Consider the following 18,387-nt stretch of genomic DNA (forward strand, 5'->3'; position numbering starts at 1 on the left):
ACCACAGCCTACGTTTTATCTCTAAGCATTTTTTAGCATAAACTGCGCTTATCAACTTTTCTGCACCTATGTTTGATAAGCAGCTTGTCTCCTGAGCAAACTGAGACACGGGCGCGTTAATATTTGCGTCGCTAGGTGTCGTGTTGTGTCATGCAAAACAATCACATCGTCACATCCAGTATTCCCTCGCTCTAAGGGGCCCGCCTAGTCAGGGGTGTATTTGTATTAGTGAGGCGGGATGATAAGTGCGATGTTCGCTGGTGCTTCTAGCGCGGTATTGCCTTTAAGCGCAATGCTGTTAACTAGGATATGCGTGCATAGGGCAACTATTTAATTTATTTTAGAGGTGACCCTAACATTATATGGCAGGGAACTGAAGATAAAGGGGTAATGCACGTCTCTTGAGTGTTTTCAAACATCTGTACCATGTGATTCACGCCTAAATAACTATTATTCTGAAAACACGCGTTTTGGCCACGCACTCTTCTACAAATACAGTTTAAAAACGAAATGCGTTAACAGAACTACTCAACCGCCCTCAGCATATCCTCATAAGCTTTTAGTAAACATACAAAACACTGATAACTTAAGCGGCTTTCAAATGGCGTGTTTTTTTCTGAAGCTCTGCACAACCGTATGTGTGTCCAGGCAGGCGTGGCCTTAGCAAGTAATTTTACATGTGGACTGATCGCAACACTATCTCAGTAGAAAAGCATAAAATTTTTGTTAACAAGAAACTTCGTCGCGTTATAATCCCACCGTCACCGTAGAAAATTTAGATACTGAGCTAACGTACATAACTTTACGTAGTAATACACAACTTCCACCTTTTCTCCCTGTGTTTTAATTAACATATGTTATAAACCAAGGCATTATTTAATCAAGTTGGTCAAGTTTTCTGTAAAAACATGGACTATTTTTTTTGATAATACATTCATAAATCATGATTTCTAAAAATGTTTTTTTGCGAATATTTTCGTAGATGAAACTAATTCATTAGCGCCCCTCTAAGGTGGCATCAACGACTTTCCTCCTTCGAAATAATGTTACGTTCGCATCAGTATAAAATCGCGCTAGTACGTGACTTCATAAACTTTCTGTAAAATGAAATAATCCTGCCGCACCACACACTGCTCCATCGTAAAGTCGTTAAACCACGCCGTGTTTCGTGACCGCGCGAGAAACCGAACGTCCACATAGGACCAGCAGAGCGTCGACTTCAAATGTAGGCAACAGCAGGAAGTCATTAGTTACCAACAGACTCCTGAGCCACGGCAGTGACATATTTCGCGAATGTTCCTTCAAGGTCGCACGGTCCAACCTCCAAAACTCGGTCCCTACTTTGCATACCACCGCTGAAATGAATGGGACGCGAGTGCCACATCCATCTCTAGTCTACAGCGACAACAAATTAGGCAGGTCTGCTCTCATTGGTTTGACCTAGCAGAGCAAAATGCTTTAGATTGGAAATAATGAGCATTTTAAAATCACATTATATTATTTGTTATGAGCCTCGCAATACCAATTACAGTGATTTGGAAAGCTAGCAAGCCCTGGTTGTAATGTTTGCTATTATGGTCGTATGAACATTGACAGACTTGAAAGTTGTTTGTTTTCGTGTTAGAATATCGACCTAATAGTTTTTAAAATATATTTTGCACACTATAAATTAATATCCAAAACAATACAGAAGTAAAGCGGGGAATGATTTTACCCAGCACGATGACACAGTTAAACATCATTTACGAGGCGTTTAATGAGACTAATCCCAAAAAGAGAAAAACAAAATTACGTGATTATTTCAGAAATACGCAAAACGCATTGGAAAGTAGTTTTGCGTTTAAGCGCATTTTATTACTTATAACAAGATTACAGTGCATCAGTCCATTAACAGTTATGAAATACTCAGGCGCCAGGAGACACACTTGATTTTTACACACTATGCACATGGGATAAAAGGGTCCCATAACAAGCAACCACTTACAATATATAATTAAGTTTTCGGAGGTGGGGGGAATGAGAAAAACATTAATTCCTGAAACGGAACCCATATTAAATCTTTTTTCCCTGGCTTCCAGATTCGCCATTGATTCTGCTACGTTCACCCCGAATGCTTGAGTTTCTGCTATCCGACGTTGATTGAACATAGTTCCAACCTTTTAGTTAAACACATACACATATCAGACAAACGTCCATAATTAGCCAAACCACAATGTAACTTCAACGCTACTTCGACGAGAAAAAACGACCTTGAACACACATATACTTGTTGGGTATGCAAACCTCTCTCTCGAGAGAGGATGGCTTAATGTGGTTTACGATTTAAACCTAGAATTAAGAATTAGTTGTATATTTACGATATGACTCTATACTAATTGGATGGTTTATGATTTTTTTTTAAGGAGTTTTCACGGGTCGTGTGCGAATCATACGTTGACTTAAGACTTAACAGAGATGGTTATATTTTATATTGTTACGAACGGAGAGACCAGACCACGATGCCAGGTTCGGAGCAGACTGGCGGCCCTGCACGGTCACTGGCGTCACATGGTGTCACGTGCGGTCCACTGACGTCAGGAATCCCACGCGCGCTTGGCCGGATTATTACATGGATCGTCAACACCCCCCCCCCCCCCCAGCTCACTGAGCAACGTCCTGCCTCGGCGCTGTTATCTATCGCTGAGTGGCCTTGGTAATTCCGCGGGCCACCGCGCGGAGTGGCACAAATAAACACCGTCTTTCTCGATGTTTCGGGCGTAGAGACGGCCCGGGATGACGCGACTCGTCACAACCACTCTCGTCGGTTCTAGAAGGGCGCCCCTGAGGTACAAGTAGAGACGCCAGCCCCCGCGACGGAGTTCCACGAGGAGTGCCGCGAGAGTTCCGAGAGTTATGAGAGTTCCGCGAGTGAAGATAAAAGCGACATCGGCGAAGGTAAGACACAAACACCCCCCCCCCCCCTCCACAGAGAGTGGCGCGACACGGAGCTCTAATGGATCGTGAAAGTGCGGCGACTGAGTGGTGCGAGACTGTGTATATAAAGAGGCGCGAGGTAAGGGGACAACCACTGTTGAGCCTAGCTCCAGTGAGGAGTGCGAACCGCGTAACTTGACAGACATTGAGTGACTTGAGTTTAAAATTTTTTAAGTTCCAGTGACTTGTGATCGGATATTTTTAGGTACAGTTATTTATTATTAATGTAAATATTAGTCATTAATAAAACTGTAATAAAATTCAATTTAACTATCCCTTAAGAACTCAGTTCTCCCCCACATTATAAATTGTAACAATGTTTTTCCTTAAGAATTGTGGGAAGCACCAATCAGAGCACAGTAGAATATGTTATTGGCCCGAAATAATGTTTCCTCGGGGTAAGCAGGTCATGATATTGTTACGATCGCGCTTGGCTTCAGAGCTTGGCGTCGCCGCGCTCGTTCGGCCTGTCTGCGCCCCCTTCCACCTGCATCCTCTCCCTGGTATCTCGTGCCATACTATCTCGCGACATCCTGACTGTCGCGGCGCGCACCTGCCTCAGATCGAGTTACTTAAGGGAGGCCGCACTGCGGAATGGAGGGACTCAGACATGTTTATCGGTGTGTTTTGTGGGAACCCGATGCTTGTTGAGTTTATCGGCGTTCTTTGAGCAGCCGCCGCGTCCTTCGAGGACTCACGACGCGTTTCTGGGCATTTCGACGGCGAAGGTCGCGCGATATCTCAAGACATGCCCGATTGTTCTGGACGGGAACCCAAGGGCTATTTAAGGAGGTTGGGCCGACCTTCGAGTCAGTGAGGAGTTCAGTGGGGAGTTCTCCCGCGGCGGAGTTTCCGGGCGATAGTGCCGCGGGTGCGGCAGAGTGGCGAAGTCCTTGGACGAAGGTTCCAGGGCAGAGAGTCTGAGTGGGGAGTTCTCCCGCGGCGGAGTTTCCGGGCGATAGTGCCGCGGGTGCGGCAGAGTGGCGAAGTCCTTGGACGAAGGTTCCAGGGCAGAATCTGAGTGAGTGGAGTCGGGAGTTCTCCCGCGGCGGAGTTTCCGGGCGATAGTGCCGCGGGTGCGGCAGAGTGGCGAAGTCCTTGGACGAAGGTTCCAGGGCAGGGAGTGAGTGAGTTCAGTGGAGTCGGGAGTTTCCGGGTGACAGTCGCGGGCGCGGCAGAGTCCCGAGTGAAGTTGCGAGCGAGTCGTCGTGTGGGATCTCGGCGAAGGGTGTGACGGCGGCGGAATGCGGCGGCAGCGGAGAGCGGCGACGGAGTCCCGCGGCGGAGACCCACGAGGGGTGCTGCGGCGAGAGTTGCGCCGGAAGTGCGGCCCAGTGAGGTGTGTGAAACGAGTGACTGGGGAATTGACATTTCTTTACGTGTAATTAATTATCTGCTAATTTAGAAGATTGTTTGTAATGTGACAAGTAGTAGTAATAAATAAAACTGTGTGTGTGATAAAAATTTTTAATTGGGCTATCCTTTACGAACCCGCAGGAAAATCGTAACAATATAGTACGAAATTATTAAGAAATAAGGAATTTTAATCATTGTTATAAACTGAAAGATTATTAGAAGAAAATTCTACAAAATATTTTAGTAAATCCATGAACGGAATCTTTATTTTTTATGAATTCGGGAATTATTGTTCTGATATGTTTCTGGTTATTTTTTTGCTATTGTACGAGTCTATAAAAATATATTCACAATAAATGATTTTATTATATCTTTATTTTGTTGGCTCGGGAATACATAATTGCTTTACATAAAATATGTAAATACATGACGTATATTCAATTTATATTAAAGTTACTTAAGATTCTGATGTGTACGAATTCTAGTTAACAAGCTGGAATGTAGGTTTTACGTTCAATCGTAACTATGTGATATTTGAAGTAGGTACATAACCAATTTCTCAATATAAAAAAAAGCCTACATTGAACAATGTATCACTCGGCAACGATTCCTAATCAACATGCACTCAAAATACATATGATATCTACCAATATAAAAAATTCAGCTTACATAAACATGACTGCTTTCTCGCCTGTTCATTTCATTGACTGGAATTAACGACCACTAAGTCAACCAAAAACTGGAAGCGGGTGTTCACAGACTTACAAAAATGTTAACTTTAACATTCTTAAGTTTTCCCATCGCAAACCCACCTCTACATGACACGCTACCGTGGATCCAACGACATCGCCCGCGCTAGGTTTAGACACTAACACAAGTATCCCGTTCGGCAAGTCAGGCACGCCGAAGCTTTCACCCACAGCGGCCTAAATGCGCTCGACCGCTGGTTCCTTCAACTAGGGCATGACCGAAATTTTTCCCCGACATCCTTGTTCTGTGTAGTGTGCACTATCGTCTCCAACGACCTCGCTGTGAAGAAACATTAAAACACAAAAATGTTAAATAATTTACCATGTTCCAAAAAGAACACAACAGGACGAAATGATAAAATGTTTAATTTCTTCGTGACGACTTTCCCAACACGCTCATCACATATGAAAAACCAAAATAAAACCCATTGAAATTGTGATCCTTGTTTTTCTTTCAGTCCTTGGAAGCGTTTACAGTAAAATTTTTGCTATATGGATTCTAAACTTCAGTCTAAATTTACAATAATATTGGACTGGATAATGTGTTTCCATTCGAAACGTTTAGGATTATGTTTCAATAGTTGTATCTAACTTCAATCCAAATTGAAAATTTACTCAAAAAGCAATAACGAAAATTATTCTCCAAGCATGGTATACTGATCCCTAAACCACATCTCGATGAAAATATGGGGAAAGGTAGTGCGACATCCATCAGTTCCACGCCCGCACGTCGAGGCGACAATACAACCTGTCGCGCGACAAAAAGAGGCGGATCGCCGCTATAACTCAGCCCCCGCGGGCCGAAGGATGTTCCCAGACGACAGGTTCAGGGAAAAAGGCGGGAAGAGGGATGGGAGAAGGGCGCCCATACACCCGCCATTGAGGCAGCACAATCACTGGAGCGGCAAACGGCCTTCCAGCAAGAGCATGAAGACCACGCCACCGCCCCCCAAAAGAACACTCCAAGGATAACCTTTACAAAGTTGGAAGATGGAAAGCCACAGGGGAGGATGGTCCCTGCCGAAAGAGGGCCGCAAACAAGCCATGTGGGAGGGAACCAAGTCACAGGCTAGGGTGGAGACACGAGATAGTCCAAGAAACTAAGACCAAAAGAGGTACAAACCTCCAAAAAATTAGTCCAAAACTCAATTTTTGTACATATCAGAGTTGACTATAATTAATAACATACCAAAAGTTTACCGTCGTGCACCTTGGGCGACACACCGAAAACATGAAGTTAAGTCCTTTAAAACAGCCTCTTACAGCCATCCATTAAAATGTTTCCCATAAATTCATGATCTACCATAGACACTTGATAAGTCCACAAAAATAATCCTGAAATGTTATTCTATAAAACAATGTAAAAATATTTCAAATTGAATACTCAAGATGAAATCAAAATAGATAAAAAAAATTGATGATTTTTTTTAATCAGCCCTGGAAATAAAATGATTTACATGCAAATGAAGAGCCCAACGTGAAAATCGTCTCCGTAAATTTTTTTGCATATTCCTTAAGCTTTAAATTGGTATAATTATAAAGCGTGTAGCGCAATTTGTTGACTCGCTAGAGTAGCCTAACCGGCGGAGTGTGTGCCGTCCCGTGGCGGTGCTACGCTCGTAAAGTGTGTTATTCGCGACCCTGATGGCTAACTTTGCAAGTTAGTGAGTTAATATTGTTTAGGAAATGTTGCAATGATGTTAAGTTTATTTTAGGTGTATTCGTTTTTAATTTGGCTGGTATCAGTTTGGAACGGGGAAACGGAATCACTTATTAGGTTTATAGTCATACTCTAGGAATCGAACATGTCACATTTCGGATCAAGCATGATATATGAGAATATGTTAGTATGTAAATTATCAAGATCAATAGCTATATTTAAGATTAAAAACTAAGAATTTAAAAAACTAACTACTTAATTAAATCCACATTCTAATCAACAAAAAGGTATAATCTGAAAGTTACTGATGCATACTATCACTTTCGTAACGTAGGCAGTATTATTTGTAATTTACACAGGCACAATTAGAAAACAAAACCCAAAGCGTACTCATGAATATATGTTATTTCTAATCATAAAAAAATATTTTTTATTCGGGTTTCATGTGATAAAAATCAAACTAGCTGTTCCATATACTTATAATACTTAATTAAAGCAATTAATTAGTGAGTTTTGGCCTATTTAGATAGATTTTTGTTTCCTGGGATTTCAACGCTCCAAACCAAGCGACTGTATCGTCCCCAGTACAATATTCAACAACATTTAAGTGATTTTCACGTCGGGCCATTAATATTTTTTGACGTGACGTCTAATAAATCGATGAACGCCTGCTGCACGCACGAAAAAGTGTCCCGTTACGCACATTGTCCCGTAAAGCTGTGTCCCGTTACGCTCATTGTACGCTTGCTCCGCATCTTTCTCTCTTCCACTCCATTGGAACAACCATCGATTTGACTTTTTCGAGGCACATTAAACTTGAAACACCCCCATTCGTTTCCTACTTTTCCTATCATCGTCCTATCCTTAACAGAATAACACAGATTGGAAGAAGTTAAATAGCAAACATGTATAAAAGTTATAGTTAAAAAAGTGGTTGTCTGTAAAGTCGGTTTACGGACAATAGTTTAACGTGACAACGTCATAATAAAACATTGATGAAATTATTGCATACTTTTATGAATAAAATTGAATCAATTTTACTGAACTATCACTATTTTGTATGGATACAAAGAAGGGGTGAAATTAAATCTATAATTTAATTGATAAATTTACTTTTATTTGCACTCGGAAACTAATGGGAGTGTTTCAATTTTAATGTGCCTCGAAAAAGTCAAATCGATGGTTGTTCCAATCGAGTGGAAGAGAGATAGATGAGGCGCAAGCGTACAATGAGCGTAACGGGACACAGCGTAACGGGAAAATGTGCGTGACGGGACACTTTTTCGTGCGTGCAGCCGGCGTTCATCGATTTATTAGACGTTGTCACGTCAATAATCTCTTCGTTAAAGTAATAAACATATTTGAATTAATGAGTGGAAATTAAAGTAAATTTATCAATTTAATTGTAGATTTAATTTCACTCCTTCTTTGTATCCATACAAAATAGTGGTAATTCAATAAAAAAGATTCAATTTAATTCATAAAAGTATGCAATAATTTCATCAATGTTTTGTTATGACGTTGCCACGCTAAACTATCGTCCGTAAACCGACTTTACAGACTACAAATTTTTTATATTTCTTATTTCCTGACTTGATTGATTTGCATTGGCTATAAATGATACGAAGTTAAAACTTTAATAATTTTTTTCACTATTTCCATGTAGAATAATGTTTCAAGATACTGAGAGTCTAATGTAGAAATTGTATTTACGAAATGCATTTTTGTTTATTTTTGCATGAAATTATCATTTACGTCTTAACTGCACCATTCTGGCGTGACACACAAAGTTTGCGGCGGTAAACTTTTGATACGCTACTAAGAAACATTTATGCTGTCACTGTACAAATATTCAGTTTTGAGATGATTTTCCAAATGTTAATAAACTTTGTTTCCTAAGGGCGAAATTCTTCCCAGCCCGAGTTACTTAAGCACAGCCGCAGAACGGTACACACTACTAAGTCGGAACACTTCAGCGGTCAGATCAATTGTACCAGACTCTCAACAAATATACCAATTTAAAGCTTAAGAAATATTTTTAAAAAATTTTCAGCGATTTTTACGTCAGGCTCTTCATATTTAAGTAATTTGTGTTTATATTCTCATAAAATTGAATAAATTATGGTTCCTTAACTTAAAATAAATAAATTTTCTATTAATGATATGTGAAAACTTTAATACTTGTTTCACTATTACCTTGTAGAATGTTTCAAATTTATTTTGGTGTCCATACTGAGAGTCTACTATAGAAATTACATTTACGAAATGAGTTATGTGGATCGTTTCAAGAAATTATCATTTAGCACTTAACTGCACGTTTTCGGTGTGACGCACAAGGATTGCGGGGGTAAACATTTCACGTGTTACTAGAAAACGCTGATATTACCACTTTACTAAATTTCAGTGTGGAGCACATTTTCCAGAGATATAAAAAAATTGTCATTATTCAAAATAGAGTTATATCTTATCTTTCAAACTAATATTCCGAACTCTTTCGACATGAATATGTATAAGAGAGTTTCTAGTTTATTTTGGTGGGTTCATGGAGAATCTACGTTAAAAACCGCATGAATGGGAAGTATTTTAATGTATGTCGCTTTCATCAAGGACTTAACCATACGTTTTCGGTGATACGCACAAGGTCTACTGCGGTAAACTTTCGGTATGTTACTAAGCATAGTAGATTCTGCCAATGTTTAAAAATTCAGGTTTGGCAAATTTTTTGGAGGTTGACATTTGTTTCCTGAGCTGCGAGAACCTCCTCCTCCAAACCACGATTTCCCACAAATAGGGCTTATTTCGTTCAGTCAACTACCTCAGGCGAATTCATTACCCCTAAGGTATTTCGGCTCATTATAAAAAGTTTACGTGTGCATATGCCAGTAACCAGGGCAGGGCACGCCGGGCAATCGCAGAAGTCCCCATGCCGGTGCTTTTATATTTGAAATTTTTGTTCGTCAAGAGTTGTTAAAAATACGGACACTAATGGGGAAAGGAAAATTATTGTTTTTATTATCTTGTAACTCAATGTGATGGTCAATGCCTATTTCAATTCATGATTTCGTAATAGAAAAAAATTAGAGAGCATATTGCAAAGTATAACGACGTTATTCTACACTAAAATAGATCATAAACTGACCTGAGAATAACTTATCAGGAAAGAATATCAAATATGGTAAATTAAATTGGCAATATTATTGCCGAAATTTAAGTTGAAACGGGAATTTAAGTTGAAACGGGAATTTAAGTTGAAACGGGAATTCAAGTTAACGGGGATTAGGCCTCGATATTTTGCAATTTTATATATTTTGATACCGCTTGCAATAAAGCTCCCGTGATAATTTTTTTTGGGTTGACGTGACACAGAACTTAGCTTTGGCTAACTTGCTGAAGTCAACACTTGTGAAGTGGTGTGGTTATCACGAGATTTGTTGTCACCAGCGTGAAAAAATAAGTTATTTCCTCGCGGCGCTTAGAGACTAGAGCCCATTAGTAAATATGTGGTTGCAACCAGGTATACAAGGTCTGGGTGATATGATTTATGCCTTGACATGCAAAAAAAATTGGGTCGAATAGCTAAAAATGAGAAAATATAGCAAAAATACGGGGAAAAAAATCCAAAAACAGCGGGGCCTAATCATCCTTAATAAAGTTCTTTGAAAGAGTAAATTTTTTGAATGTTCGGGGGGAGGGCCTCCATAAAAGAAGACTGGCCCGGGCCCCAGTAAGACCAGGAGCAGGAGCGAGGGTTGCCGATGGCGCCCGACGTGGGAGGCCGGCCCACGCGGAGGTACCTCCTCCGCGGGCGACCCGGGAGAGGTGCTTCTGCTGAGGACCGAGGGGGAGGGAGTTTATCCGGCGGGGAATCTCCGCGCACAAAACCAGTCCCGCGTCCCACGGCCACAAAACAGGCGAGGCACCGGCCCGAGCCTCACGACGCGACGCAGGTGGGAGGGATCCGGGCCCGTCTTCATAACGCCAACCCCACGCGATGCCTATTTTCTGCTGGCGCGCCTGTTTTCGTGCGAGTTAACAGTTCGACACCCTTTCTACGTACACAACAGACTAAGCCCAAAGTCTAACCTCACCTTTATATAGAACGTGTTATATTATTCTGCAAAACCCGCGAGCTGAAGTCAATATGGCGGACCCGCGTGACCAAACCGATGTCAAATGTAACATACAGACAGTACAGAGTGTTTTGTGTGTTTTAACATTTGACCTTGGCTGATTTCAGCTGGTTTTCTGCGTTTGTGTATTCATATTTCTTGTTAATTCTTGTGGTTTCTCTACGACATATAGTTAAAACCAACGATGGCGCATGTCCACGAAAATCTTTTAAATCCGGCTTTCCCTTGCAAGAATTATTCAAGAACGCAAACTTAAATAGTTATAAACTAGAAATAACCCCAACTTTCAAAATACATTTAAAAAAATTGTAAGTTATGCAGAAATGTAGTATTTGCATTTGTTGGTCTATTGTAATTATTATTAGTCATCATAAATAAAAAAACCATAACAAGTATCACAAATACTAATTAATCATCATCCATCACTATCGTCAATTATCATTTATAAACAAATATCTTCATCTTCCAATATAAATTTTTATAAATTTCATCATCAATCATCATTACTCATCAATCGTCATCATGTTATTGCTATAATAAGTTTTAATGCATAGCTCAAGAGGTTAATTTGATTATTTCATTCTACTAAACCTGTAGGCTGTAGCCTTTATTTTTTACTTATAATTAAAATAATTTGAACACGTAACTTACACAAAAATATCAACTCTGTGATTGAAACAATTACTTTTATTATAAGAACAAATTAATACATTATTTATGGATAAACAACTTATAAACTGCACACAGGCTAAATAAAAATGAGGGTTTTCTTTTACTTATAATATTGATGGGCACTTCAACACGGTTAACTTAAATTGTTTGTCTCGATGTAAAAAAAAAATAGTTTATTACAATTTCTCAAAATAGCCTACAAAATATACAACCGTTTCGGAATTTCTCGGTTGCTTTTTTTTTAACTGCTATCAATTGACTATATTTGTTGCCTATAAAATTCTTGATTGTTTTGGAATAAGCCATGAAACAGTAACTGATATGGCTAATGTTGTTCACACGCTCTAGGACAGCTCGCAACAGTTTGCGTCTGCAATACGACGGTGGTATAACAGCGTGTACAGGCCTTAATAAATAAATAATGACTACTGCATGGATTAGACACTACAGGGCACAATTGGCCAGTTTGTCAGGTTGATATTTGCTTTGAATTTACAAGTGACTGTATGTAACTTACATATTTTGAATTATTTTAATTAGTCCCAACATTACGACATTTTCCATTTATTATTACTTTTAATCGAAGAATATAATTTTATCTTAACTTATATTACGTGCTGACATGCTTAAAGTACAAAAAATGAAGAAAACATGGCGTGCTTGCTGCAAGGAATGTGAGTCAATTTATATGCACCGTGTGTCATGCGCAAGGACAGAATATCAGACATCATCAATCAATCGTCCATCGTTATGTTAGGGAAATGCAATTTTACAAACCCCGAATAAAATTTTTAAGTATGCTACTGCACATGCTAACGAAAAAAAACATTGCTAGATTTCCCATACAGATTTGATACACATTTAAACTATTTATCGCACACCTACATAAAGGGCTAGTATATTTTTGACTTTTACTGACTTAAGACGCGTTCATAGTATTTTTGAAAGCATGACTAGACGGAATTAAAATTTTGTTGTGTTTACGAATTTGTATAGCGACTACTAAGGGGGGAACAGGTGATTCAATAGAATTGAGTGTCAAATCCGAGCTAGTACTAAGTTATATTTACTATGCGGACACCTGATGTGTTTTGGTTTCCTGCCCTCTGAAACGCCTGAAACAAGCAAGGCCGAGAAGTACGCGGGAACGAGTTGCGGAGGAGATAGAGAGGAGGGAGGAGAGAGAGATTCAAAAACTCCCTCCAAAGGCGCGGGGCTTGGCTACAGACCCAACGGTCGACATTCCATTCCCACCCTCGCGCCAACCCCTAGCTCGACCTCAGCCTTCCGCACCATTCTGCTTACTCCCCCGCGAATTTCTTTCTTGAGAGTGGAAGTGGCACCGACCGCACAGACAGGTGTGCTGGCTACCTTTGTCGGCCATTACCAAACCTCTGGCAGCTAGCATTCACTAGTACTCCCGGCTCTCACGGCAGTATTTACACCTGACTGGGCTTGCTGTCCGCCATATACAACATTTCTTTTGAACTGGCGTGGAAAAAAAAAAAACACAAATAACATACTTCCAAACTAAACTGTTACAGCCCAGTATTAATTAACATGCCCAGAAGGAAATATGATCACGCCATGTGTGGAATGTTGTGTTTAGCAATTAGGCCATGTGAACTGCCGCGTAAACCCATATAAATATTCTTTATATCGCATAAAGTGAAGAATTAAAAAAAATATACCGAGATGAATTGGCGCCGAATTTCAACAACCTGTCGACGTGTAACAGAAGCGTGTATCTTATCTACACTAAACAGTCCTTAAGCAAACCAAGCTCCCGTTATCGATGTAAGTTATGTAAGACGACGTAGTGCTTACCTTTCTTTGTGCAATGGGCTGGACTTTTTAAACATGTCTGAAACAAAAGAACATATTTTTTTTTTTTTCACTGTGGCGGCTGTTTCAATCTTGCACAACAATTTGACATACATTATGAAAAAATAACCTGGAAAAATATCACCTGGAATAAGGAGCGAAATTTAAATTACCATCACTATGATAATGCTTTATCTCAGGGCTATATATATATATATATATATATATATATATATATATATATATATATATATATATATATATATATAGCTGCTCGAGAAATTTCCTTCACTAAAATCTTTTCATAGTGTGTGTGCGTGTGTGTGTATTTTTTTTTTTTTTTTTTACGTTTAGTCTACAGCGAAGCCGTAGGGGAAAAAAATATACAGAGATACTATTAGGAAAGGAATCGACTAATGGACACTTCAGCCAGCACTTGCCTGGAACTATTTCGGGACAATATAAAAAATTAGGCTAGATATAACGGAATTACACCTGTAACCTCCAGAATGCATGTCCAATGTCTTAACATTGGTGTTCAAGTATGTAATTTTTTTGTCACAAATTAAGACCAAAACTACTTGCCAAAAATGTTTATAATGTCTGAAAAATTTAATAATAGTAGATTTAAAAATTTTTCATATTGTCCTGAACGTATTGTAGGCAATAATGTAGAGCGAACCAAACAAAATAAGCCAACGAACTGCAATAGAATAAAACTTCGTTGATATCCACTTATTACGAAAATATACTAACTGTGGCATAATATCAAAACATTCGTGAGGAGCTGGACATGGGATCGAGTCGCGGGTTGTCAGTGGTGTTTTGAAATAACTCAGCGGTGCTCGGTCCGTCGGGAGTGGCCATCCGATGGGCGCGCGGGTTTCCTGGTGGCTGAAGTGTCTCAGCGAGATGTGAGTAGTATAGGAATGGGGCTCCTGGCACAGGGTTCAGGGTGTGGTGTTGTGGTTTTGTCCACCATCTTGGATTGTGACGTCACGGCGGCCATCTTGAATGACCTTGACCATTGACTTTGGCGGACATCTTGGAATACATCATCGCCGCCATTTTGTTTACTCGAACCTTCCGCCATTTTGTTTTCAGCCATTATAAATTATGACATAACCGTTTCAAATTCCATTACTGTCGCCATTTTGAAAATCTTTATCATCGGATTTTAATGAAAAAAAATTAAAAATTTATAAAAAAATTAAATAATCAAAATTTTATTTAAAATATTTTAAAAAAACAAATATTGAAATTGTCGTTATGGCCGCCATCTTGAAATTTTGTATTTTTATGTTATAAAATCGGGGGAAAATTAAAATTTATAAAAAATTAAATAATCGAATTGATGATAAAAATTTAATACAAAATTTATTTAAAAAATTATAAAAAAATGTACACTTACATCATGGAGCTTTGAGTCCTCGGTTCGAACCCGACAAGGTCAAACAAGATGGTGACTTGTCCTTACTCCACGGAAGCCGCCGGCAGACTAACCTCCCACAACTAATACCAAGGTATATATCATCCGCTGGTATGATGTCATGTCTGCCATCTTGACTTCGTCTGCTGGAAGCCACCATCTTGTTTTCGTCTGTTATAGTGTGTGCTGACGCCATCTTAGTTTAATTCTTACCTGCTAGAGTGGAGTAATTATTTATTATTATTACTGTGACACCTTATATCTTACTATTTGGGCACCATATTGGAATTGTGTAATTATTCAGCTAGAAATTCGGGAAAAATTCCAAAATTCACCAAAAAAATTTGCAATCAATTTACAGATTGATTCGATCAGTTCCTGTCCTTGGTTCGATACTCGATCGATGCAATAATGTTTAATTTTATGTAAAAAATATTAATTTCAATGAATCATGTTCAACATATTAAAAAAAACTTAAAATTCTCTACTACCAGTCTCCAGTGAGCCATCTTGGAAATTTGTATTTGTCGACCCATGAATTTGGAAAAATTCTAGTATTCATGGAAAAAATCATTCATTAATTTACTGATTGAATCGATGCTTGGGCAATGCACAAAATGAAGTAATTTAATTTAAAATACCACAAAAGTGACAGGTTCGAGAAATGAATGACAAGTTATTTTACAAGCAAAGTTTATTATATAAATTTTACACTAATACAAGTACAAAAAACACAGGCAATTTACTCAAGGCTTGAGCAATTCTCGATTTAAACAGTCGTCATAGAGTACGAAGTAAGTCCTTGACATGTCTTTAAATGACTTTTAAGTTTATCAGGTCGACTCATTGGTACACCACATTTTTCACATAGGGAAGAATTATCGATTTCATTAAAAAGACAGTGGTATATTTCATGCCGTTTTGCACTTGGAATATTTGCTAATGTTTTACCACAAAATATACAGCTTGATTCTGATAAAGGTTCAACCCGTCCTTTGCAAAACCACATGTGTCGTTTTAATCTTTCATTGTGTACAAACTGACTACAACACCTGTTGCATTGATATTTAATACATTCAGAGTTATTTTTACAATTGTGTATTACATAAACATGTAATTTCAAGTTTTTGATTTTGTCACAGTATGTACAGTTGGGTGATGGAACACCGTTGGATGCTGCTTCCTTTATCAATGTCACTGGCACTGTTGACAACCATTTAACACCGCTGAAATGTTAAATCAAAAGCCTTCGAGGTCTGCTCTGCGGAAGATGTTGCACGTGTTGAAATCTCTTGCTGTGCTGAGAGAGAAGGTGTAGGTGTTGACGACGTCATCGGGCTCTGCACTGTTGATGCTAGACCTTCCATCCAGGTCGGTGTTAATGGTAATGATATCATCGAGTTCTCAAGAATAGCTAGATACTGGGCTATTATGTTATGTAAGTCTAACTATCCGATTCGCACGACACTGCGGCCAGAGGTGGACTGAGGGTCCAGTCATCTGAACCTCACTTATAAACTCCCATTGGCAGGTACAACCAACGACCATATATCATAAAGACCGGAAACTCAACGCTGTTTTTCTGTACCTACAAACAATCGCCGATTACGCTGCCATCTATGAATCTACAAATGAAATACTGTGATCGAAAGTGCGTTAACGATATAAATCGATATGTATAATACAAATCGATTTGCAACGTGTTTCGAGCTATCGAACTGGCTATTTTCCGTCGTATAATAATAATATTAATAATAATAGCCTTTTGAATTTGTTTCATAATCTTATTTGCAGGATGCTCGATACAATTTCAATGTGCTGAAAGTGATCCTGTGTTAAAAAAACTGTTCATTTTTTTTTTAATTTAAACTTTGGACTAAATGAGATCTGCTAATTAAAATTCTCCTTAGTTATCACAGAAACGATCAGGTGGTAACTCAATTCTTTCAAGTCATGTTTGGGCACTACATTTTTCTTTTTCAAATGGAAAATCATTAAAACCCCATTTAACCTGGCGGGATGAATAAACAAAAAGAGTCAAAGTTACAAACATAACCCAAGAAAAAAAAAAAAGGAACATGAATATAACATTTGACGATTTCACAATTTAAATAAACTAAAAAACTAAGTTTTGTGTACATAGTGCATCTCACACAACTATGTAAACCATAATATGGCAAGGTTGAAACAACACTAAAAAGGCTATTTTTAAAGTTCAATACATCCATCCTTCACTGTCCACAGAATTTTGTTCTTTCGACTCAAGTAGCGACTTGAGCGGTGCAGTACGCTGGGGAATCGGTGGCGGGAGAATGGGGAGGAGATACCTAGGCATGCACAAGTGTTCCATTGGGCCATAAGTTTTGAAAGTGGGAAATCGATGCCACATATTGCATCCGGCAACCAGCATCAATGAAGGCAATATTCAGGCTGTATGTTTGGTCCACTGAAAGAGGCATTAGGAGAGTAATGATTTGAAGACAATGCTGCAGTCAAACAGTACATGTGCAGTTGGCTGCTGGAGCACCAGTCTTCTTTTCATGAAGGGATCAAAAATGGGGGGGGGGGGGGGGGGGGGGGTGGAAGTATAAATGCTTAAGGAAACTATGTAGAAAAAAAAGGCATTCCACTTGTAGTTTTCGTATATCACCAATAAATCTGTATAAAAATATTCCGGTTTATATTTGAATGACCCTATTATCTAATTCACTTTTAATAATAATTTTGTATATTGTTGCATTCAAAATTTACATTAAAAAAAATGACATTGTGACTTACAAAAAGTCAACAGTAAATACAATATTAAAGTTTACTAGTCAAGCCTTGAAATTTTGAGTTAAAATTCAGCATGAATTATTTTTGTGTTAAGTCTAAACCTTTAGACCTCATAAATCATAAATATTTTCTTCAAAAGTTGTTATTTCAAGATCAAAAGTAAAGTAAAGACCTAGTAATTGTATCTCGCTTACACAACTTTAAAGTGTACAAATAAAATCATATATAGTTCTCAGAATGAGTTTCCTTGGCCCACTCGTGTTTCAAGTATACCAGCTTTCTCACATTACACAAGGTAGCACACCACACTTTTCTGATGGTTCATAAATTTTTGTGAAGGAAAATAGTATAAATAATGCTGTAAAGACCTAATATAATTTCTGGTTTGAAGCTAACTACTGCTAAATAAATCTAAAACCAACTGTATAGCTCTTAGAAACATATGTACTATGGAGTAGATGAAAGAATTGGACTGAGGATACCTTCTTTCTCTTCACCCACAAGATGAAACAATTTATATTTAAACACAATGTGGGTAAATGTTCCGTATAGCGTATCCAAGCCTATCCCTTGATCCTAATGGCATGATCCTGAATATATTGATCCTGTGGTACATGATGCTTGCTGTTTTAATTTAGTACATAGAAAGATCCTGGATACAAAAATGGGGTGATGTAACAATGAATTCTGATGGTATTATCACATCAAATAAAAATCTGAAAGTAATTTTTTTTTTACTTCCTAAAATTATTTTTATTGTAATATTTTTGTTATGTTCAGGATCTTTGATGTACTAAATTAAGACAGCAAGCATCATGT

At 38.5% G+C, this 18,387-nt stretch overlaps 1 protein-coding gene across 4 annotated transcripts in view; it reads right to left on the reverse strand.

The window, feature by feature from the left end:
- Positions 1-18,387, reverse strand: part of LOC134530669 (M-phase inducer phosphatase-like) — a 157,398-nt gene that overhangs the window by 93,183 nt on the left and 45,828 nt on the right. For 3 of the 4 annotated variants that reach the window (XM_063365715.1, XM_063365718.1, XM_063365717.1), the window contains one exon: positions 13,368-13,404. The exons of the other annotated variant lie outside the window; for it this stretch is intronic. In XM_063365715.1, coding sequence (XP_063221785.1) covers positions 13,368-13,404 — 37 coding nt within the window. The remainder of the gene's footprint in view (positions 1-13,367; positions 13,405-18,387) is intronic. 4 annotated transcript variants of the gene reach the window in all.

The sequence above is a fragment of the Bacillus rossius genome, chromosome 3 (genome assembly GCF_032445375.1).
Source record: "Bacillus rossius redtenbacheri isolate Brsri chromosome 3, Brsri_v3, whole genome shotgun sequence".
Lineage (NCBI taxonomy): Eukaryota > Metazoa > Arthropoda > Insecta > Phasmatodea > Bacillidae > Bacillus > Bacillus rossius.